Source organism: Manis pentadactyla, chromosome 3, assembly GCF_030020395.1.
Source record: "Manis pentadactyla isolate mManPen7 chromosome 3, mManPen7.hap1, whole genome shotgun sequence".
NCBI classification, from domain to species: Eukaryota; Metazoa; Chordata; class Mammalia; order Pholidota; family Manidae; genus Manis; species Manis pentadactyla.
The window spans coordinates 4011177-4029115 of record NC_080021.1 but is presented as its reverse complement, the minus strand read 5'-3'; the positions used below and the strand labels follow the sequence as shown (position 1 = coordinate 4029115).

Here is a 17939-nt window from a genome sequence, read left to right as displayed (position 1 = left end):
CACCCGTGCCCTCACCAGGCTGGCAGCCCAGCACCCCATCCCTGTAGCCTCGGCTTTGGGGGCTGGCTCCTCACCTTGGCCTCTGAGGAAGCCAGCATGGGCCTTAGTGACTGCTGGGGGCAGGCGCCAGCTGCCCCCGGGGCTCACCCTTGGGGTGCCCACAGGGTCTCCACTCCATAATTGCTTCTGTTGTCTTGATTTGCAGACAGTATTGAAGCCAGCCTTGGGGCTACGTCCTTGCACACAGAGGCAGCCAGCAAGCTCCTGGTTGGAGCCAGCCGGCACCAAGTAAGTCAGTGTGGAGGGCAACCCGGCTGGCCCCGAGGCCCCTCCATCCTTGCCGCATGCCTGGGAGGGGTGGACCCACAGGGCCCTCTCTGAGCCAAGACAGGCTGGTGCTGGGGAGGGAGAGGCGGGGGCTACGGGGGCTGTGCCCAGGGTGGGCCCCACCGCCTCTCTTGCCTGTACTCTGCCAAGGGGTGGGGGCTGCCCAGTGACTCAGCCAAAACTGGAGAGCAGGGCATGGAGAGTGTGAGCTGGCCTGCCTGGAGGGCATGGCCGTGGTTCCCCAGGGGTGTGGCATGTCTGCTGGGCACCCTCCAGGGAGTCCTGCAGCTCCTCCCCTTGTCTCGGAAGGTCAGGCTTGGCCTGTCAGTGTCCACCGCCTTCCCGGAGGATGTTGGCTGCAGAGAGGGCTCACCTGACCCTCCCCCTTTTCCACCTGCCAGGGGGGTCCTAGATGGCTCCATGTCTGGTCCTGGGCTGCAGGCTGGGGGTCCTTCCCTGATGGGAGCAAGCAGGACTTGGCTTGGGGCAAGGCTGCTGGCTCAGAGGGAGTGACAAATACACAAACATCAGGCTTGTTTTCTCGAGCCCTGTTGGTGTGCGGCCGCAATGTGAGCGCCTGACTGGGGTGGGCAGGCTCGGGCCTTACCCCAGCCTGGAGGGCCCAGTGGCCATTGTCCACACCTGTGGCCGCTCTCTCACCCTCTGCTCCTCACGTGGCCCTGACACGCAGAGGTGGACTCTACAGAGCCCAGAGGAGCGGGAGTCCCAGGGGCGGCAGTGGGGGTGCACAGTCCTGGAGGTGAGGGCCCTGGGGCTGTGGGGTAGAGAGGGCTTCCTGGGGGGGCGTGTGCTTCGTCTCGAAGTTCTGTCCTGTCCTGGCAGAGGGGATAGCGTGCGCAGAGGCCAAAGGAGCCGCCCAGGAGAGCTCAGGGTTCCCAGGCCAGAGGCCGGCAGCCGTGTGAGGGCCTGAGCACAGGAGCAGGGCAGGAGCACTGGGAGAGGGGGGCTGATGCTGCCTCATTTTTGGGGGCTCTGGGAAGCCAGCACTGTGCTTGGAGGGGACTCTAGCAGCCTCGGGGGCGGATGGAAGTGGGCAGTGACCTGGACTGCAGCAGGCGTGGACCGGGAGAGCAGTGCGTAGACATGGGAACGAGCGAGGCCCTCCGAAGACCAGGCATGCCCCGTCCTGTGCCTCCCCTGCCTTGGGGAGCCAAGCTGGGCAGGACGCACTTGGGGTTCGGGGGCCACAGGACCAGGTGTGCGCTCTGCAGGAGGCCCACTGCTGGCCTGCCCTTTCTTCTGTCTTTGGCCACTAGACTCAGAAGTCAGGGTGACCAGGGTGGGTTGCACAGGACACTGTTGAACACCCCGCCAGGAGAGGAAACAACTGTGCCGTGGTCTCCCGGGCAGGGTGGGGGCTGAGGCCGGCCTGGAGGCCCCCCGCATGTGTGCCGATGCCAGCTCGGGGCTCTCCGCCACAGCCCATGGCCCCCCGCCACATTCCCGCTGCCACCCAGGACCTCTGCACCAGGTTTGGTCCTTCCAGTCCCCCCAGGAAGAAGGTACAGGCTGCATGTGACCCTTGAGGTGGACCCAGCAGAAGCTCAGGGCTCAGGCCCACTCTCATGGGACCCTTCTGAGTGGCAGCACCTGCCAGGGACCCTCGTCCCCAGAAGGACTCACCTCAAGAGGGAAGTGACAAGGCCGCAGGGTGGTGCCTCTATGAGCCGCGGGGGGCCTCCGGGCCCGAAGGACAGACGGATACCTGCATCTCTGCGGGAAGATACACCAGGAGGAGAAGCAGGAGGAGGCGACACGGGTAGCCGCCTGTGCCCACTGACACCTCATCAGGCTCAGAACCCCTGCCCGGGGCACTTGTGGGCCCGGCCCATGGGTGATGCTGTTACCTCCCCATTTCCCTCAGAATAGGAACCCCTGTGCCCTGGGGTGCCGGGGGCTCAGACCCAGGAGGCACAGCCCAGAGTCACTGCCACCTCTACTTGGCATGGTGGGAAGTGTCTGGCCAGACGGACACAGCCACAGCCCCATGTCCAGGCCCACTAGGTTGTTCCTGGGAAGTTTGTTGACTAACTCTCTGCACCCAGATGAGTGGAAGGGTTACATGTCCCTACACCCAGGCATGCACTTGCAGATCAGGGATTTGAGGCCCAGAGAATAGAAGGGTTTTCCCAAGGTCACACAGCCACCAAGAGGCAGAGCCAGTCTGGGAGCTCAGTCTGCAGGATCCCACACCCAGGGCTTCCCTGCTGCCCCTGGGGTGCTCTTCTCTCATGTACGGAGTCTCTCATGCACTCCTTGCCCTCTCCCCCCGCCTCCCCGGCCTCTGTGCTCCCAGCGGCCACATTCCCAGGGAGCTTCCGGCCCTCTCCTGGGACATCTGCTTGGTGTGGGGGCAGGTGTACAGACGGATGGAGAGGTGCCTGGCTGCATAGATGGATGGATAGATGGGTGGAAGGAGGGACAGTTGTATATCCAGGCAGGTGGATGGATGGCAGAGGCATGGGCACGTGGATGGAGGACAGATGGCTGATGAAGGAGTGGATGAGCAGGCAGGTGAGCCAGTGAGTGGGTGACTGTGTGCAGACAGGTGTACTGACGGAGGTGGACAGGTGATGGCCAGCGGGTGGATGGAAGAGTGGAGACATGGATGGCTGGTGCGGGTAGGTGCACGGGTAGCTGTGTGGATGGGGGCAGATGGCAGCGTGGTGGCTGGGCCCTAGGCTTGGGGGCCTCCCGGGGAGGTTGCAGTCTCAGCTGTACTGGAGTTAAGTCTTTTGCCCTGAGTCTCAGCCCACTTGTAAGGGTGCTGCAGATGGACATTATGTGCACAGAGCCCCAGACAAGCACTCCTGGCCCCTCCCTGCCCTTCCCAGTGCTGCCCTGGTCTTGGCCGGGGAAAACTCATGCTTCCTGTCTCCCTCTGCTAGTGGATGAGGAGGACGAGGCCCCCAGCTCCATGTGGCTCCCTCTGTGGACCCTGGATGGGCCCAGCCTGCCCGAACCCGACCCCCTGGACCTGCGAGGAGCCTTCTCCGCGCCCACCTCCTCGCCCTCTCCACCCTCCTCCACAGCACCCCTGCCCTCCGGGAGACCCGCTGAGGCCTCTGAGTTTGAGCTGCGGCTGCTGGACTCCCACCGGCAGCAGGGTGCCCTGCTCGCCTCCTGGTCCCGGCAGCAGAACGCGTTGATGGCGCAGCAGAACCTGCTCCTGCAGCGGCTGGCTGAGCAGAGCCAGCGGCTGGCCAATGGTGTTGAGGCCCTCAACCGGACCCTCGAGAGGCTGGTGGAGGCCCACCCGATGGGAGGAGGTTCACCCCTGGTCCTGGACAGCACCCCTGCTGGCGGAGTGGCCCAGGGACCTGCCAAATGCAGCCCCCAGGACACCCACATGGGCCTGGAGGTCTCAGGGATGATCCTGAAGGTGGAGGAGGCCTAGGGTCTGGTCCCTGGGGACCATGGACAGAGCAGAGACATTAGTCGTCCTCCGTTTAAGGGGCTGAGGGAGCCGTGGGTGAAGACGGGGCCTCGACGGAGCCAGAGGGGGCGTGGATGCCTGCCTGTGGTCGCCCCTTCCATGGCTGGCTCTGCGGGGCTCGGCGACGCGCTGGGAAAGGCTTCCCAGAGTCGGCCTGCCGGGGGCCAGGGCAGAGGCCACTCCGCGAGCTGCAGCCGGAGGAGGCGGAGGGGCACTGGCCGAGAGCCCGGCCTCTGGTCCTCACCTGCCTCTGACCAGCTGGGTTGAGGGCCAGGGAGGACACGGCGCCTCCGGCCGCTGACAGTGAACGAGCAGGTGGCCGCCCCTGCTCTCGGGTGGGCCGCCCTCCGTGCTCCCCGCTCAGGCCCTGCACGGAGGCCGGGGCCTTTCCCGGCTCCCAGCAATTCCTCTGGCCGTTCCTCCTCTGGCCCTTGTGCGGCCCCTTGGGATGGCGCCAACTTCCAGCGCTGCCGGGCAGGGCTCAGGCCGCAGCCACGTAGCATGGGAGCCGGTGGGGCCGAGGGGAGAGCATGTGGCCCTGTCCGCCAGCCTCGTGGGCCTGGCCTCATGCCCTCTTCCCCTCTGCCTCCTCCTGACCCTGTCCTGGCTCCGCTGTGGCGCTGGTGGTCTAGGATGCCCGCTTTCCTGCTCTGAGCAGCAGGACTGGCAGGGCTGATAAAAAGCCTTATCCGGAAGCAGGAGGCGGAAGTACCAGCGGGGGCTGGACAGGGTGCTGGTCCCAGGATGCCCAGGGGAGCCCCAGGGCCAAGAATAGCCGAGCCCAGGGGTCACGGGCCCAGTGGGAGGGATCTCTTCCTGCTTTTCGGTTCCTACCACCGGCCGGCAGCATGCCTGTGACCGTCCGCGGGACAGCCTCCGCCGCAGGACTCCGCAGCCGCCCACCCAGCCGCCGACTGCCGCACGGCCCGCTCGCCTGCCACCCCTCTCCTTCTGTGGGTCCAAGTGGCACCACTGATTCCCCGTGGCAGCCTGTCACTCACATGGCTCCTCCTGAGCAGCTTTCCTTCCACTCTACGAAGCCCCCTCTCCATCTCAGGGCCGAGAAGCCCTCGAAAATCCTCATTCCAGGGGAAGGGATGACCCTCCCGTCCACTAACAGATGCACACGGTAGTGGACGTCTGCTCCCACAGCACCGAGCGCTGCTCCTTGGCCCCTGTTCCAGTGTCTGCCAGCCGGGCCCTGGTCGCACTGACCCTGACCTGACCGCGGTCCGCCCCGTATCCCTACCTGGCCAGGCCCTAAGTGCTGAGACAGCGGAAACACCCCGCCGGGGAGGGCCCTCCTCCCAGGGCCGCCATCTGCTGTAGACACAACACTAAACACGTGAATGGTTGTTTGGTAACTGTTACTCTGAGTTGAAACTGGGTTCAGCTGCATCTGACAGAGGCCCAGAATGACGTGTGTGGATGCCGCAGGCATGGATCTTACAGAAGAGAAGGTCGGTGAGGCAGAGCTGGCAGGTGTCCCCACGGGCCTCGGAGACCCCAGCGGTGGGCAGTCTCCGCTCCGCTGTGGTGCTGGTGGTCCAGGACGCCTGCTTTCCTGCTCTGAGCAGCAGGACTGGCGGGGCTAAGAAGGGTGCACCCTCCCGCAAGGACACCTCTGCTTGCGTCACATCCCTTTGGCTGGAAGTGGGCCAGGTGCCCAGGCTGTGTTGCTGAGAAGCCAGGAATGTCTGTGGTGTTGCCTAACATGGAGGTTCTGTTACTGCGGGGGGCAGGGGGTGGGGTTGCCGAGCAGGCAGCCAGCAGCCCACTGTGGGGCTGACGGGAGACCCGCCATCCTGAGGGCAGGGAGGCCTCTGAGGAAGGTATCCAGGCAGAGGCCTTAAAGATGACTTGGCAGCCATCAGCGGGGGCAGGAGGGTGAGGGGCACGGCGTGGAGGGGGGCCAGCAGTGTGCAGGCAGAGAGTCAGCAATGAGGTTGGGGAAAAGCCACCCGCCCCTGCTTTGGGCACAGAGAAAGAGCATCTCCAGAGGGGAGCCAGCAAAGGCTGCAGTGCTGGGGTCAGGCAGTGTCCTGTGCCTCCAAAGGGCCCCGGGGCAGGGAAGGAAGGGTCCTGATTTGGAGCTCCGGGAAGGTGTCAGTGGCCACCCCAGGACATGGTCGTGCGGCATCCTGTGACTTGACTGCAAGGCCTTTGTGGCATGTTCCAGAAGCAGCAGGCAGGAGAGTGGCTGGGGTGGTTCTGTTAGAGCTCGGCAGGCTGCAGGTCCCCCCAGCCCTGGCCAGGTGGTCAATGTGAGGCTGGAGCAGGGATGATATTCAGGGTCGGGGGCGCCAGGGGCAGGCCTCCAGCCGGTTTCAGTGCTCCAAGTTCATGCCCTTTACCCACACCGTGCTGCCTCCCCAGGAGGTGAGCCTCGTCCATCCGACCCGGGATGAGTGAGACCAGGTCCCCTCACTGGGGGTACTTCAGGGAGGGAGGGGGGCAGCTCAGACCTCCTGGCCTGTTGTGGGTTACGTAGCCAAGCGGATCTCCTGCCGCAGAGCAGGAAAAAACCTGCGACTTCAAATGCTTTGCTGGCCCACAGAAAGCAAATAAATAGCCAATAGCCAGTCTCCACCCACCCCCATCCTCCAACCCCAGCCCACCACCCCAATCGAAAGGGCCTATATGGGAAGCGAGTGGAAAGCTGACCTGAGATCCAGACCTGGCCGAAGCCCTTTCTGGGGGAACGGGCCTCGGCAGACCCCGGGTGCTCGGAGTGCGTGAGCCACTGAGATGGCTCCGTCTGTAAGGGGGGCAGGCTGCTGGGGGAATGGCAGAAAACAGAACAACAGTGTAAGGCCCTATTATGGGCTGAGTGGTGTCCCCAAAATTCATATGTTGAGTCCTAACCCCCAGCACCTTACAAGGTGGCTGTGTGTGGAGATGGGGTCTTTACAGAGGTGATTAAGGGGAATGAGGTCATGTGGGTGGCCCTGGTCCAGTCTGACTGGTGCCCTTACAACATGAGGCGATGAGGACGAAGACCCGCACAGAGGGACGACCAGGTGAGGACATGGGGAGAAGGTGGCATCTGCCTGCCAAGGAGAGGGGCCTCAGGAGGGCCCAGCCCTGCGACACCTGGGTTGTGGCCGTCCAGCCTCCAGCCTGGGAGACAATAGAATCTGTTGACTGAGTCCCCGGCCTGGGGGATTTGGGAACGTCATGCAGTCTGCGCAGACCACCTCACACAGCTCAAAGGATGTCAGCTGTGGGAATTAGCTGGGTCACAATGTCAGACAGTTTCTAAGAAGTATTTTTAAAAGATGAGATCACAAACATGAGCAATAATAGATCATCAGGAGTCACCGAGTGTGTGTGGAAAGGATCAGTTACAGACTTTAAGAGCTCAGTGCGTATGTCAGGCAGTGCATTTGGTCCCAGATGAGCAAGAAGTGGCAAGCTGGAGGCCTGTCTGGAGGAAAGTGCGTGGCGAGAGGGAGAAGGGGGCTGCGGCAGAGGGACCGAGACGGAGATGGGTGAGAGACCCCACACCATTGGATGGAGGCCGAGGAGGAATGGAGCTACTGCAGGAGAGGTGGCGAGGCCGCACCAGCCAGCCCTGGGGCTGCACGAACGCAGGAAGCACCTGATGCCCAGCGGTGGGAACAGAAGGATGAGGCCACAGTGAAGAGACGGCGGATGCTGCACAGAAGGGACAGAAGGGGTGCGCGTCTCCTAGCCAGAAAGGGAAGGAGGGATGGCGATCTGCTCACAGCGGCTCAAGGTGGGCAGCCGGGCAGCAATGAGGTACGTCTGCAAAGCAGTGGGAAGATCAGTCAGTCGCCCTAGGGTGGTGCGCCCACAGAACTGCCTGTCAAGAACAAAGACAAAATGCGGACATTTCCAGACAAGTGAAAACTGTGAGGGTTTCCCACCCTCAAAGAGACTTTTGCTAAAGCAGTTGCTGAAGGGTGGGCGGCAGTTTGGAAACCGGGCTGGGAGGCTGGGAGGCTGGGAGTGAGGACGCTGGGCAGCGTGTAGGCAGACCTGACCAGTGACTGTGCAAGTAATAAAGCTAGTCTGTGATGAAATAACCATTCTGACACGATGCCTACTTTGTGGGGTTAAATTTTAGAAAGGACAGAACAGCAGCCAGACAGTGATTACGTTTGTTAGGGGCCCGAGCTCGTGTTTCTTACAGGGAGGTTAAATGCTGGTTGATTTTAGCTCGTTAGTAACTATATGTGGGGGAAACTCAAGGGTTCCTTCATTAAAATTACAAACTTACACTCCATAAAACACCCTGTGAAGAGGGTGAAAAGACAAGCTACTCCCTGGGAGAAAGTACTCACAGCTCGCACATCCGATAGGCTTGTATCCTGAGCATCGGGAACTCGGTTCTGCAGAAAGAAACACGATTGAGCAAGAGAGCAGGCCCAAGGGGTGAGCAGACCCTCACCGAAGGGGGCATGGGGTAGTGGGCAGGCATCCGAGATGCTCACCACCACCAGCCACTAGGAAACTGAGCCACAGCGAGGTGCTGCTCAGAAAGGCTCAGACAAGCGACGGGGGCCCCCGGAGGGGCTGGGCCATTCTTGCACTGCCGGTGGGGATGTGAGGTGCCAGAAGACTGGTGGATTCTCAAACATTTAAGTATACACTTACAATACTGCCCAGCAATTGCACTCCTGGGCATTTATCCTAGAGAAACAAAACAGTCATGTTCATGCAAAAACCTGCACACAGGTGTTCCTAGCATCTTTACTGTAACAGTCCTAATTGGAAATAAACCAGGTGTCCATCCATGATAAAAGGTTTACCTGGGGTGTGTTCACGCCTGGAATGCTACTCAGCGACAGAGGGGATGAGCACCGTGGAGCGCCCATAGAGCATGCTGCTGCATGGAAAAGCCCGTCCCCAAGGGCCCTTGCTGTGCAATTCCCTGCGTATAACATTCTCAAAGTGACAGAGTTACATTTCGGAGACAGAAAACAGACCGGTGGAGGCAGGGGTCCAGGCGGCAGGGTGGGGGGTGGGAGGCCCTGGTGGGTTGGAGTAGTTCTGTGCCCGCTCACAGCAGGGCTGACAGGAACCCAGGCCTGTGATAAATTCTTACAGAACTATGTGCATACATGCAAGAAACTAGTAAAAACACAGAATAAAAATTAAAGCAAGGGTAACCACTTTAAGAGTAGTGTTAGCATGTGTAGCTTCCAAACCAGTAAAAATAGGGTAAGAACACAAGCAAACAAAAATCCTTACTGACTGACAAAGGAAAAGGAGAAATAAAAGCAATGTACAAGGAAAAACAGGATAGAAAACAAGGCAAGCTTTTGGAATCATGTCCAGTAAACAGTGCGGGTGCATTAAAAGACCACTCAGTGTCAAGGCTCATCATATTGGAGGAAAAAATACCTCTTTGCTGTTTATGAGACTAAGACAGCAGAATGTGGCAAAGGTGGAAGGAAGGCTACACAGGAAGTGTGCCAGGCGGACGCTAAGCACAAGAAAGCGTGGTGGCAATATCACCAGGACACTTTCATAAATATTAATGATATAAGTAAATACACTAAATGTATGATAAAGAGAATTGCTTTATAACAAGCTCAGCTCATCAATGATGCAAAGCCCTGAATTTGTATATACTTAATAGTTCAAAATAAATAAATAGATCAAAAATTTCTCTCCTACAGACAGAATTCATCGTGATAGTAGGTTTTAATATGAGGCACATAGACCAGTAAAGACAGAGACCATTTCAACACAGATTAGCACTTGACTTCCTGGACATGTACAAAACCCTGTACAAAGCAGAGGACACCCACTCTTCCAAGTACTACCTGTGATGTTTACACATTTTGACCACGGATTAGGTCATAAAACAATTATCAAACTTCAAAGAGTCAGTAATGCATAAAACACATGCAATTAGAAAAATGCAATCCATAAATATTGGCAGCAAAAAAATTAGAAGTTCCTTATATGTTTGGAAATCTAGACAGTTGTAAATAACTCAGAGGTCAAAGTAGAAATCATGAATGATACGTAAAAAAGACAATTGAAAATACTGCATATCAAAGCCTTCAAAAGAAATTAATAGCCTTAAATGTTTATATAACAAAAGAGGAAAGGGTGAAAATTAATGTATTGGGATATTAAAAAGACATTACATAAAACGAAAGGGCTTCAGGGTGACCCCAGAGAACTTAGAAGAAAGCCAGTCATAGGAATGTGAGCGGGATGTTAAGTTACAGGAGGGGCCCCGGGGAGCCAAAGCTGGTTCTTCGGAGAGACCACGAGGGCAGATAAGCCGCCAGTAGGCTGCTCCAGGAGGAAAAGAGCAGAAATTCCCAAGCAATAAGAGAATTCCTGCGAACAGCTTTATGCCTACCGATTTGGGAACTCAGAAGATGCTGGACAGGTCTCCTGGGAAGGTGCGCTCCCGGGCACGGGCCTCGGTGTGGGGACCATGTGGGGAGCTCTGCAGTCACCAGGGGCCTGGCAGGGGAGGGGGGCCTCCCTGGTGCCGCCCCAGCCTCACAGGAACATCCCCAGAGGGCGGACTGCTGGCCGCAGGCACAGGTCAGAGCGGAGTCAGCTGTGGCCATGGGGGGAGTGCTGGGGGCCGGCTGCGTTGTGAGTGTGGCTGGGTGATCCTAAACACTGCGTGAGCCGGCCTCGCTCCCTGTGACCCGTCTCCTGGGCCGGACTCTGCCGTCGGGGGGATAGGCTGTGCCATGCGGCCGGCCAGAGCACCAGAGCTGTGAGGGCTGCCTGAGCCGCGGGTGCGCAGCTGCAGGCTCCTCTCTGCCCGGCCGCCTGCCCCTTCCTGCAGCTGCCCGCACCCCCTCTGGATGCCCACTCCCTGTAATGACGCGTCCTCTCGGGCACAGTCTGTCTCCTGAGCAGCCATGAGCCCCACAGGCAGGGCTCCGCCTGCCGCAGTGACCGTCCCTGAGCACGGAGCACGCCACACCTTCTGCCTGGAACCGGGTGCGGGGGCACCGCCTGGGGTCACATGCGGCCTGAGGAGCTTGGACCTGTGGGCTGACCCAAGTCCAGCAAAGGGCAGGACCAACTAAGGACCCAGCTGGCCGCCCTGGCCTGGCCATGGTGCCCGCGCCTCCAGGGAGGGCGACGGCCTGGCGGCCCAGCCCAGCCAGCCCCAGCGTGCTCAGCCGCCTCTTCATTCCCTCCCTCCCTCCGTCTCTCCTTCCTTCACACTGTCCTGAGCTGCCCTGTGCCCGGTCGGGGCTGGATGGCTGGGGATGACTCCACCTTTCCTGTTTCCTTCTCTGGAAAAGGAGGGGTTTGGATGTGGTCAGAATCTCAGACCCTGTGCTGGGAGCCCGCAGCCTCAGGCTCTGGGTTCAGGCTGCCGAGGCCCGGGAACAGAGTCACCCGCCAGCCCCGGAGAAGTGCCGGGGACGCCTCGAGAAAGGGCCTGTGCCCGGAGCCCGGAGCGACTGCACAGGCGAGTGGGGGAGCCTGAAGGTGCCCCCTGGGAGGGTGTGTGGGGCCCGGACCACGTTCCAAATGCCTGAAGGACAGGTTTCCTCTGGCACCAATGGAAGCTCCCCCACCAGGTGCCCCAGGAGAAGGCTTTGCCCAACCCCATGGCAATGGCGGTTCGCTAGAGCCTGGAGGGGCTGCACCCCAGGCCGTTTGGGTGGGCCCTCTGCTGCCCAGGCTGGGCTCCGCGTGGGCACCCGCCCCGGGGGAGGTGAGTGTGCTTTGGGGCCGGGAGGGGAGGCTGCCTTTTAATTTGGAGGCTGAGCAGGTTAAATAAGCAGCAATTGGGTTTTGCTGAGGCCCGAGCCAGGCGATATCCCTGGGCGCAGAGAACACAGGAGAATCTCATTTTCGTGATCAGATTTTTATGGATTATCTCTCCCATCTGCTGAGAGGTGTAAATGAGTGTTGTTCCAGGCGCAGTGCCGGCAGCTGCTGGGGACACGGGGGTAGGGTGGGGAGGGCGACCCCATGTGCACTAGGGCCCCAGAGCCCTGTCCTTTCTCCACCGGTCCTGCTCGGAGTGAACCCCAAGCGGAAAAATAACCTTAGGCGAGATTTAAATCAGTCTGCTCAGTGTTTATTAAAGACCAGGCTCTTGGAGCCTGGGGGGACCTGCTGGTCTCCTCCCTGTTCCTGAGGCAGGTGCTGCCTGACTGGGGGTGGGGGAGGGGGGCTTAGCGACACTGTGTCATGGAGGTCACGGGTCACAGCACTCCCAGTGAGGGGTGGGGGCCCCTCGCCCCCCTGCCAGCATAAAGCAGTCGAGGCTCTCTCCCTGTTCTGCCAGGGGCCCCAACCACGGACCCCTGCCTACCACTTGGCCCCCACCTGCCCCTCTGTGTGCCTGGCTGCTTGGAGCAGCTTCCCATCCCGGGGGTCTGGGTTTGGGGCCAGCGCCGCCGTGGCCCAGCTTCACTGACTCTGGGGGGTGGCCCGCCCACACTGTTTCTCTGAGCCTGCCGTGCTGTGCCCTGGATGTGGGGGACGTGGGGTGACACCCCTGCGGGCAGGCTGGCAGTGGAGCAGACTCGAGGCGGGGCATGCGAGCCTGCAGGCTTGTGGGGACGTGTGTGCAGGTCTGGGCTGTGCTTGGGGCTGCCCTGGGCTGAGGCGGTGGGCTCTGGGCTGGAGAGAGTGACAAAGCCATGAGCTCCTCCTGCAGCTGACTGCCACCAAGGCTGAGCGAGGAGAGGCGTGGGTAACTGCGGGCCCCTCAGCCCCTCGCAGGCGGAGGCCCATTGCCCTTTCCTTATCCCTGACGAAGCCTGCTGAGAGGGAGAGCGGGGCTGGCCCGTGGGAGTGGGCGTGGGCCCGTTCTGCTGCCCCTCCCCTGTGTTCTTCCTGCCACACTGTTGGAGGAAATGACCACTCACCCTGGGTGTTGGGAGGGTCACCCAGTGCTGGCAGCCAGGCTGTTGGAGAGGCTTGTCCGATGCACAGTAAACATGCCGTGGACACAGGCTCACGGCCTGGGGAGACAGGCCTGGGACGGCATGCAAGGTAGCTGTGAGCTGTGTGTGCATTTGTGTGCACGTGTGTGTGTCATGCACATGTGTGCATGCACATGTGGACCTGAGTGCTGCCCGCCTACAGGGTGGTGGTGGGATGCAGGGATGGGCGTGCTCCACTTTGTAGACGTGGGGCCAGCCAGGTGGGCATAGGGTTCTCTGGGTGGTGGCTGTGTCTTCAGGAAGCTGATGAGGGCTGAAAGGGGTGCGGGAGCTGGGTGGGGTGGAGGAATAGCCGCCCACCTGGGTCAGGCCTCCACCCCTGAGCTGTCCACCCCACCATGAGAGGAGGAAGGGGTGTCTGGCCGCATCTCACCATCACCCAGGTCACTTCTCAGACCCCTGTCAAAGGTGGACCTTCAGAGAGGCCCAGGGTCTGTCACGGGTGCCCCGGATGCTAACCTTGGGGACCAGCTTTAGAGGGTGGCCCCAGCAGTGGGTGGTCCTGCTGGAAGATGGTGGCCTGCAGGGCCGAGGAGACCACAGAGGCCCTTGGGACGGGCGGCAGCGGTCAGCCTGCTCTTGGGGCAGCACCTGGCATCCTGCCCAGGCCAGGTGTGCAGATTCACCAGGCTAGCTACCAGCTCCAGGGTGCCGTGGGCTCACAAGGAACTCCTGCCACATGAGGGGGCCCTCCTCGGCATCTCCCTGCAGGAAAATCCGTCCTCCCACCTGCCCCCCGCCAGCTGTGCGTGCTCCCGCTGGGAGGGCTGTGGAGGCCGGGGCTACTCCAGAGAGAGAGCAGGGGTCCTTGTTTAAGATTGCCCCCCAGTGGGGGCTGGGCTGCCAGTGGGGAATTGGTTCCTTCAGAGAGGTGATGAGCGGACACCACCACACAGCGGGGTGACTGGGGTGGGTGTGTGCGTGGGAAGATCCCTTTCAGCGCAGACACAATGCAGCTTTGAAGTGGTGGGGAGTCTGGGCTCATTTTCAGCAGCTGTATGCAAATTATATGCAAATGAAGCCTTTCCCTTCTAGTACCTGTGGCCCAGAGCAGCTGTGTTCCAGAGGCCCAGGGTCAGCCCAGCATCTGGTCCCACTCACAGCAGGAATGCCCTTCGGAAGCTGTGCTGGGCGGGGGTGGCTACTGCTGTTTATTTAACAGAAGAGGATGGTGCCAGGAGTCAGGCAGACTGGGTTCTAGTCCCAACTCTGCCAGTGACTACCTGTGTGTGACTCTGAGCGCACTGCCTCATCTCTCCGTGCCTCATTTCCCTTTTCTGTGGGTTACATGCCAGTGTTCCTCCAGAGGGCTCGTGACGCTGTCAGCACAGGGGCCTGTTCCGATGGTGGTGGTGGTGGTGGTGAGCCCTCCAACCAGGCACGGACGGTCAAGGTGCTGGGAGAATGAGGAAAAGACATGCACATCTGTGGGATGCTCGTGTCTTATTCAGAGGGCTGCCCAGGTGGGGCCAGGGTCCCAGGCTGCGTCCTTACCCCCGAGCACTGAGGACTCCTGTCCATCACAGCCACGGTCTTGATGCCTCTGCACCACCTCCTGTCCTCTCGGTGCTGACAGGTGCCTGCCTTCAGGGCCATGACCCTGGTCTGCAGACCTTCCCCTCCAGAGCCCCTGCTGTGTCAGGAAGGCCGTGCCAGGCAGTGGGGCACAGGGGCGGGTACAATGTAGTCCTGGCTGTGAGCCACAGTCTGTGGGCATGTGGCCCACCATCAGTGCCACACCATACTGTCCACTTGAACTGCAGCTCTGCTGTGTTCTGAGCCTCCCTCTGTACAGCAGAGCCCCCACCCCAGTCTTCATTATGCTGTAGGGGCTGCCTCCCTCCTGGCTGCCAGCTCCACAGGGTGGCCACCCTCTGCCTCTCCCCTCTATCCTGGCAGTTGGCACAGGGCTGAGCACAGACCTGCCAGAGGGCCTGGCTCAGCCTTCTCAGAGCTTCCTGTGGCAGTGCCGGGTGATGGTGGGTGGGCACCAATGATAGCACGAATAGCCCCAGACTGTGGCCAAGCCCTGGTCCCATCTCACACCAGTACAGCACTACCAGGGCACGTTCTGCCCACCCATTTTGTGGGTTGTAACTGAGACTCAAGGAAGGCTTGTACTTGCTCCAAATCATGCTCCTGGCAGGTGGTGCAGCTGGAACTCGAGTTCCAGTCCCTGATGGCCAGGCTCCGCAACTCCGTGTACCTCAACGCTCTGAGAGCCAGATCGAGGAAAGGCGGGTGTCTGCCGGAAGGCCCAGCTGTGGGCAGGAGCCAGAGAGAAACGCGGAGCAGATGGCCTGTGAGGCAGCCCACCCCGACCCGCTGGGCACGGGGTCCTGAGCTTTCTGGGTGCTCAGGGAATATTTGGTCTGCTGATGTCTCGAGCCGGAGGAGGAGGTCAGGAGAGGGGCAGCGGGCTTGGCTGGGTGGGGCAGCTTCCTGGGGGGCTGAAGTGGGCTGAAGGAACGGTCAGGGCTAGGGGGTGGACCTCCGCATCAGGCTGCAACGTGCAAGAGGGTGCGGGGGGCAGTTGCAGTCCCAAGGATTGGGGAGCGGTGGGATCCAGTACACTGAGCCCCGCCTTCTGCAGACAGAGAAACGGGTTGCACTGAGGAACCTCAGCACGGCCAGGCTCCCAGGACCATGGCCCACGGCCTAGCAAAGGGGAAAGGGAGAATTTTATTGCTCTCTAGGTAAAAAACCAGGAATATCTGCATGGCACTGATTTCTGTCCTCTGGAAAAGGCTGTTACCACAGCCCTGCCTCCCAGCCTGGCCTTGGGCCTGAGGGCAGCTGGGTGGGCTGTGCGGTGGGGCGACCAGAGACCTCCCCTGCAGCTCCCACCAACCTCTTACCAGCGCTGTTGTCTGTGTCAGTGCCCCCATCCCGGCCGCAATACAGGAGCAAGGTCACACCTGCAGCGGCCAGGCGGGTGGCCAGTGCTGGCTGCAAAGCCCTTCCTGAGTCAGCACCGCCTCGCAGTCTAGTCTCCCTAAAATGCCGCTGCCCTGGGAGAGACGCATGTGGTCTGAGGCCCCCTGTCTGTGTGAGCCATCAGATGCCGTCATCAGGGTGGGGCGGCCCCGGGCGGGGAGGAGGGGCCTTGTGCCCCAGCTGTGTGCGTCCGCGCCCCTGGGCAGGACCTGAGGGAGACCAGGCCTGTCCACGTGTCACTCAGCTGAGCCTCCTAGGCTGGACGCAGGGCAGGAAGCAACGTGCCCACCATATAGATGAAACGGCAGAGGCACGGCAAGGCTGGGGGACCAGCCCGGGGCACGTTACCCCAAGCCCGCTTCCACACCGGTGCACACAGAAAAGCCGGCAGCAGTGGCGGCATTAAACAAACAAGGACCCTCACCGTGTTGCCTGGTCCTGACCGGCTTCAACGAGCAAAGCTTGGAAGTGCCCGGCTGCGTCCTGGCTGCTGCGTGACTGAGGAAACTGTACCATCTGAGCCGCCTCGCCTCTCTGGAAATGCCCCCTTGCCAGGTTGTGGGGGTGTCCACGCAGGTAACGGCCGTCAGGAGCCCAGCACGTGCTGGCGCCCTTCCTGTGCTGGGCACTGGGGGCCTGGTCACCGCTAGCAGCGCCTCAGACCTCAGACTCGAGAAGAGGCTCGGAGAGGCGGGGCACGTGGCCTGGGTCGCACAGCAGGGTGGCGGCACAGCAGGGTGGCGGCACAGCGGCCCTTCCTCCTCCTGCCTGCCGTCCTTGGGGAGGCCAGGTGTGCCTGATTCCCTCTTGAGAGCAGAAAGGGAAGCCAGCACGCGTAAGCAGACAGACTGCCCGACATCAGACAGGCTCTCGCAGCGCATGCTCTGCAGAGAGGAGAATGCGGGCGCGGAGCGTGGCCACCGGCAGGGGAGTGACTGGAGGGTGGTAACCGCGCCTCCTCCTCTCCTCTAACAGCCCGGGCTGGGCTTGGGTGGGAGCACTCCCGGGCCTGACCGGTGCCTTCAGAAGGCAGCACCTCCCAGGGACAGACAGTCGCCTGCCACTGCCAAAGCTCCGCGTTTAGGGTTGTTTACGGGACGCATGGGGACGCGGATGGGGGGGCGAGAGGAGAACACACGCGTTGCCGCCCCTGCCAACCTCCTCGTCCCTCAGGGTCAGGGGGGACCCGCTCTGCTTTCTTGACTGAGGCTTGGGAGCTTGTCCTCTCCCTTTCAGCTCCAGCTGATGGGACCCGCAGTCTCCAAGGAGCCCTGAGTGGGCGCCCCTAGATGCGTCCCTGGAGCGAGGTCGGTCGGGAGCTGGAGGTCAGGGGTGCCTGAGGGCGGGGCGGGCTTTGATGCGGACCACGTGGACGCGACCCCGTCACCGCCTCTTGTGCTCCAGGACTCAGCACCTCTCTCCTCCACGTGGTCCGTGGAAGGAGTGTCAGGCATGAGCGTCAGCACCACGGACAGCCCCAAGACTGCCGCAGTCCAGAGGCAGCCGTGGTGGCCACTGGGTCATCCTTCAGGGTCCCTGTGCCCTCCTTTGTGGGGTGCAGACTGCAGGCCTAGGGAAGTAGTGATCCCCCTCGCCACTGCGGGGTCCCAGGAGGGAAGGACTCACCAGGGTTGCCTTCCGTGCGAGGCTCTGCACGTTCCCCCGTAAGCCTCCCTGCGTCCCGGGACAGAACCTGATGTGCACATCACAGGTGTGGAGGCCGTGTCAGGCTGACCCCCGTGTGCCCCAGCACCGGCGGCCGTGGCTCTGCCTCCTCACACATCTGTGGGCTCCCGGCCACCTCGGCCCGTGCCCCCCACCCTCGCACTTGGCTGCTGGCTCCAGGACCTCCCAACGAGGGCGCCTCACTGATGCTGTCATTGGGACAGTTGGAAGGGCGCCAAAGGCACACAGGAGCCAAGCGGACGCCGGGGATCGGTGTCACTGAGCTGTCCTGGAGCAGGGCTTCCGCCACCAATGTCACAGCCCCGACCTGGAGGCCCCTGTGCTCCCCCCGGTCCAGCCTCCGTTGCTGTCTGCTTGGACAGGGGTCACGTGTCGGCACCCACCTGGAGACCTCACACCACGCAGGCTTGCCCCGTTGTCCAGGGAGAGGCCTCATTACAGCCCCGTTTGAGGCTCCCTGTGCCCGCCTGTGACGGGGAGCTCATCACACCCTGCTGCAGCAGTCAGCCCAGTAACCAGTGAGCCCAGTCTCAGCTTTGGTGTTTGCTTGTGTCACATGCCCACAGCGGGCGGGAGGTGGCTTTGCTCCTGTGCTTCTGCCTCTGGAACGC

General features: G+C 61.3%; 1 protein-coding gene across 1 annotated transcript in view; it reads left to right on the top strand.

The window, feature by feature from the left end:
- Positions 1-8523, top strand: part of TSNARE1 (t-SNARE domain containing 1) — a 75985-nt gene extending 67462 nt beyond the window's left edge. Inside the window, 2 exon segments of the mRNA XM_057497673.1 lie at positions 206-288; positions 3237-8523. Coding sequence (XP_057353656.1) covers positions 206-288; positions 3237-3497 — 344 coding nt within the window. The 3' untranslated portion in view covers positions 3498-8523.
- Positions 8524-17939: the final 9416 nt, after the last annotated feature.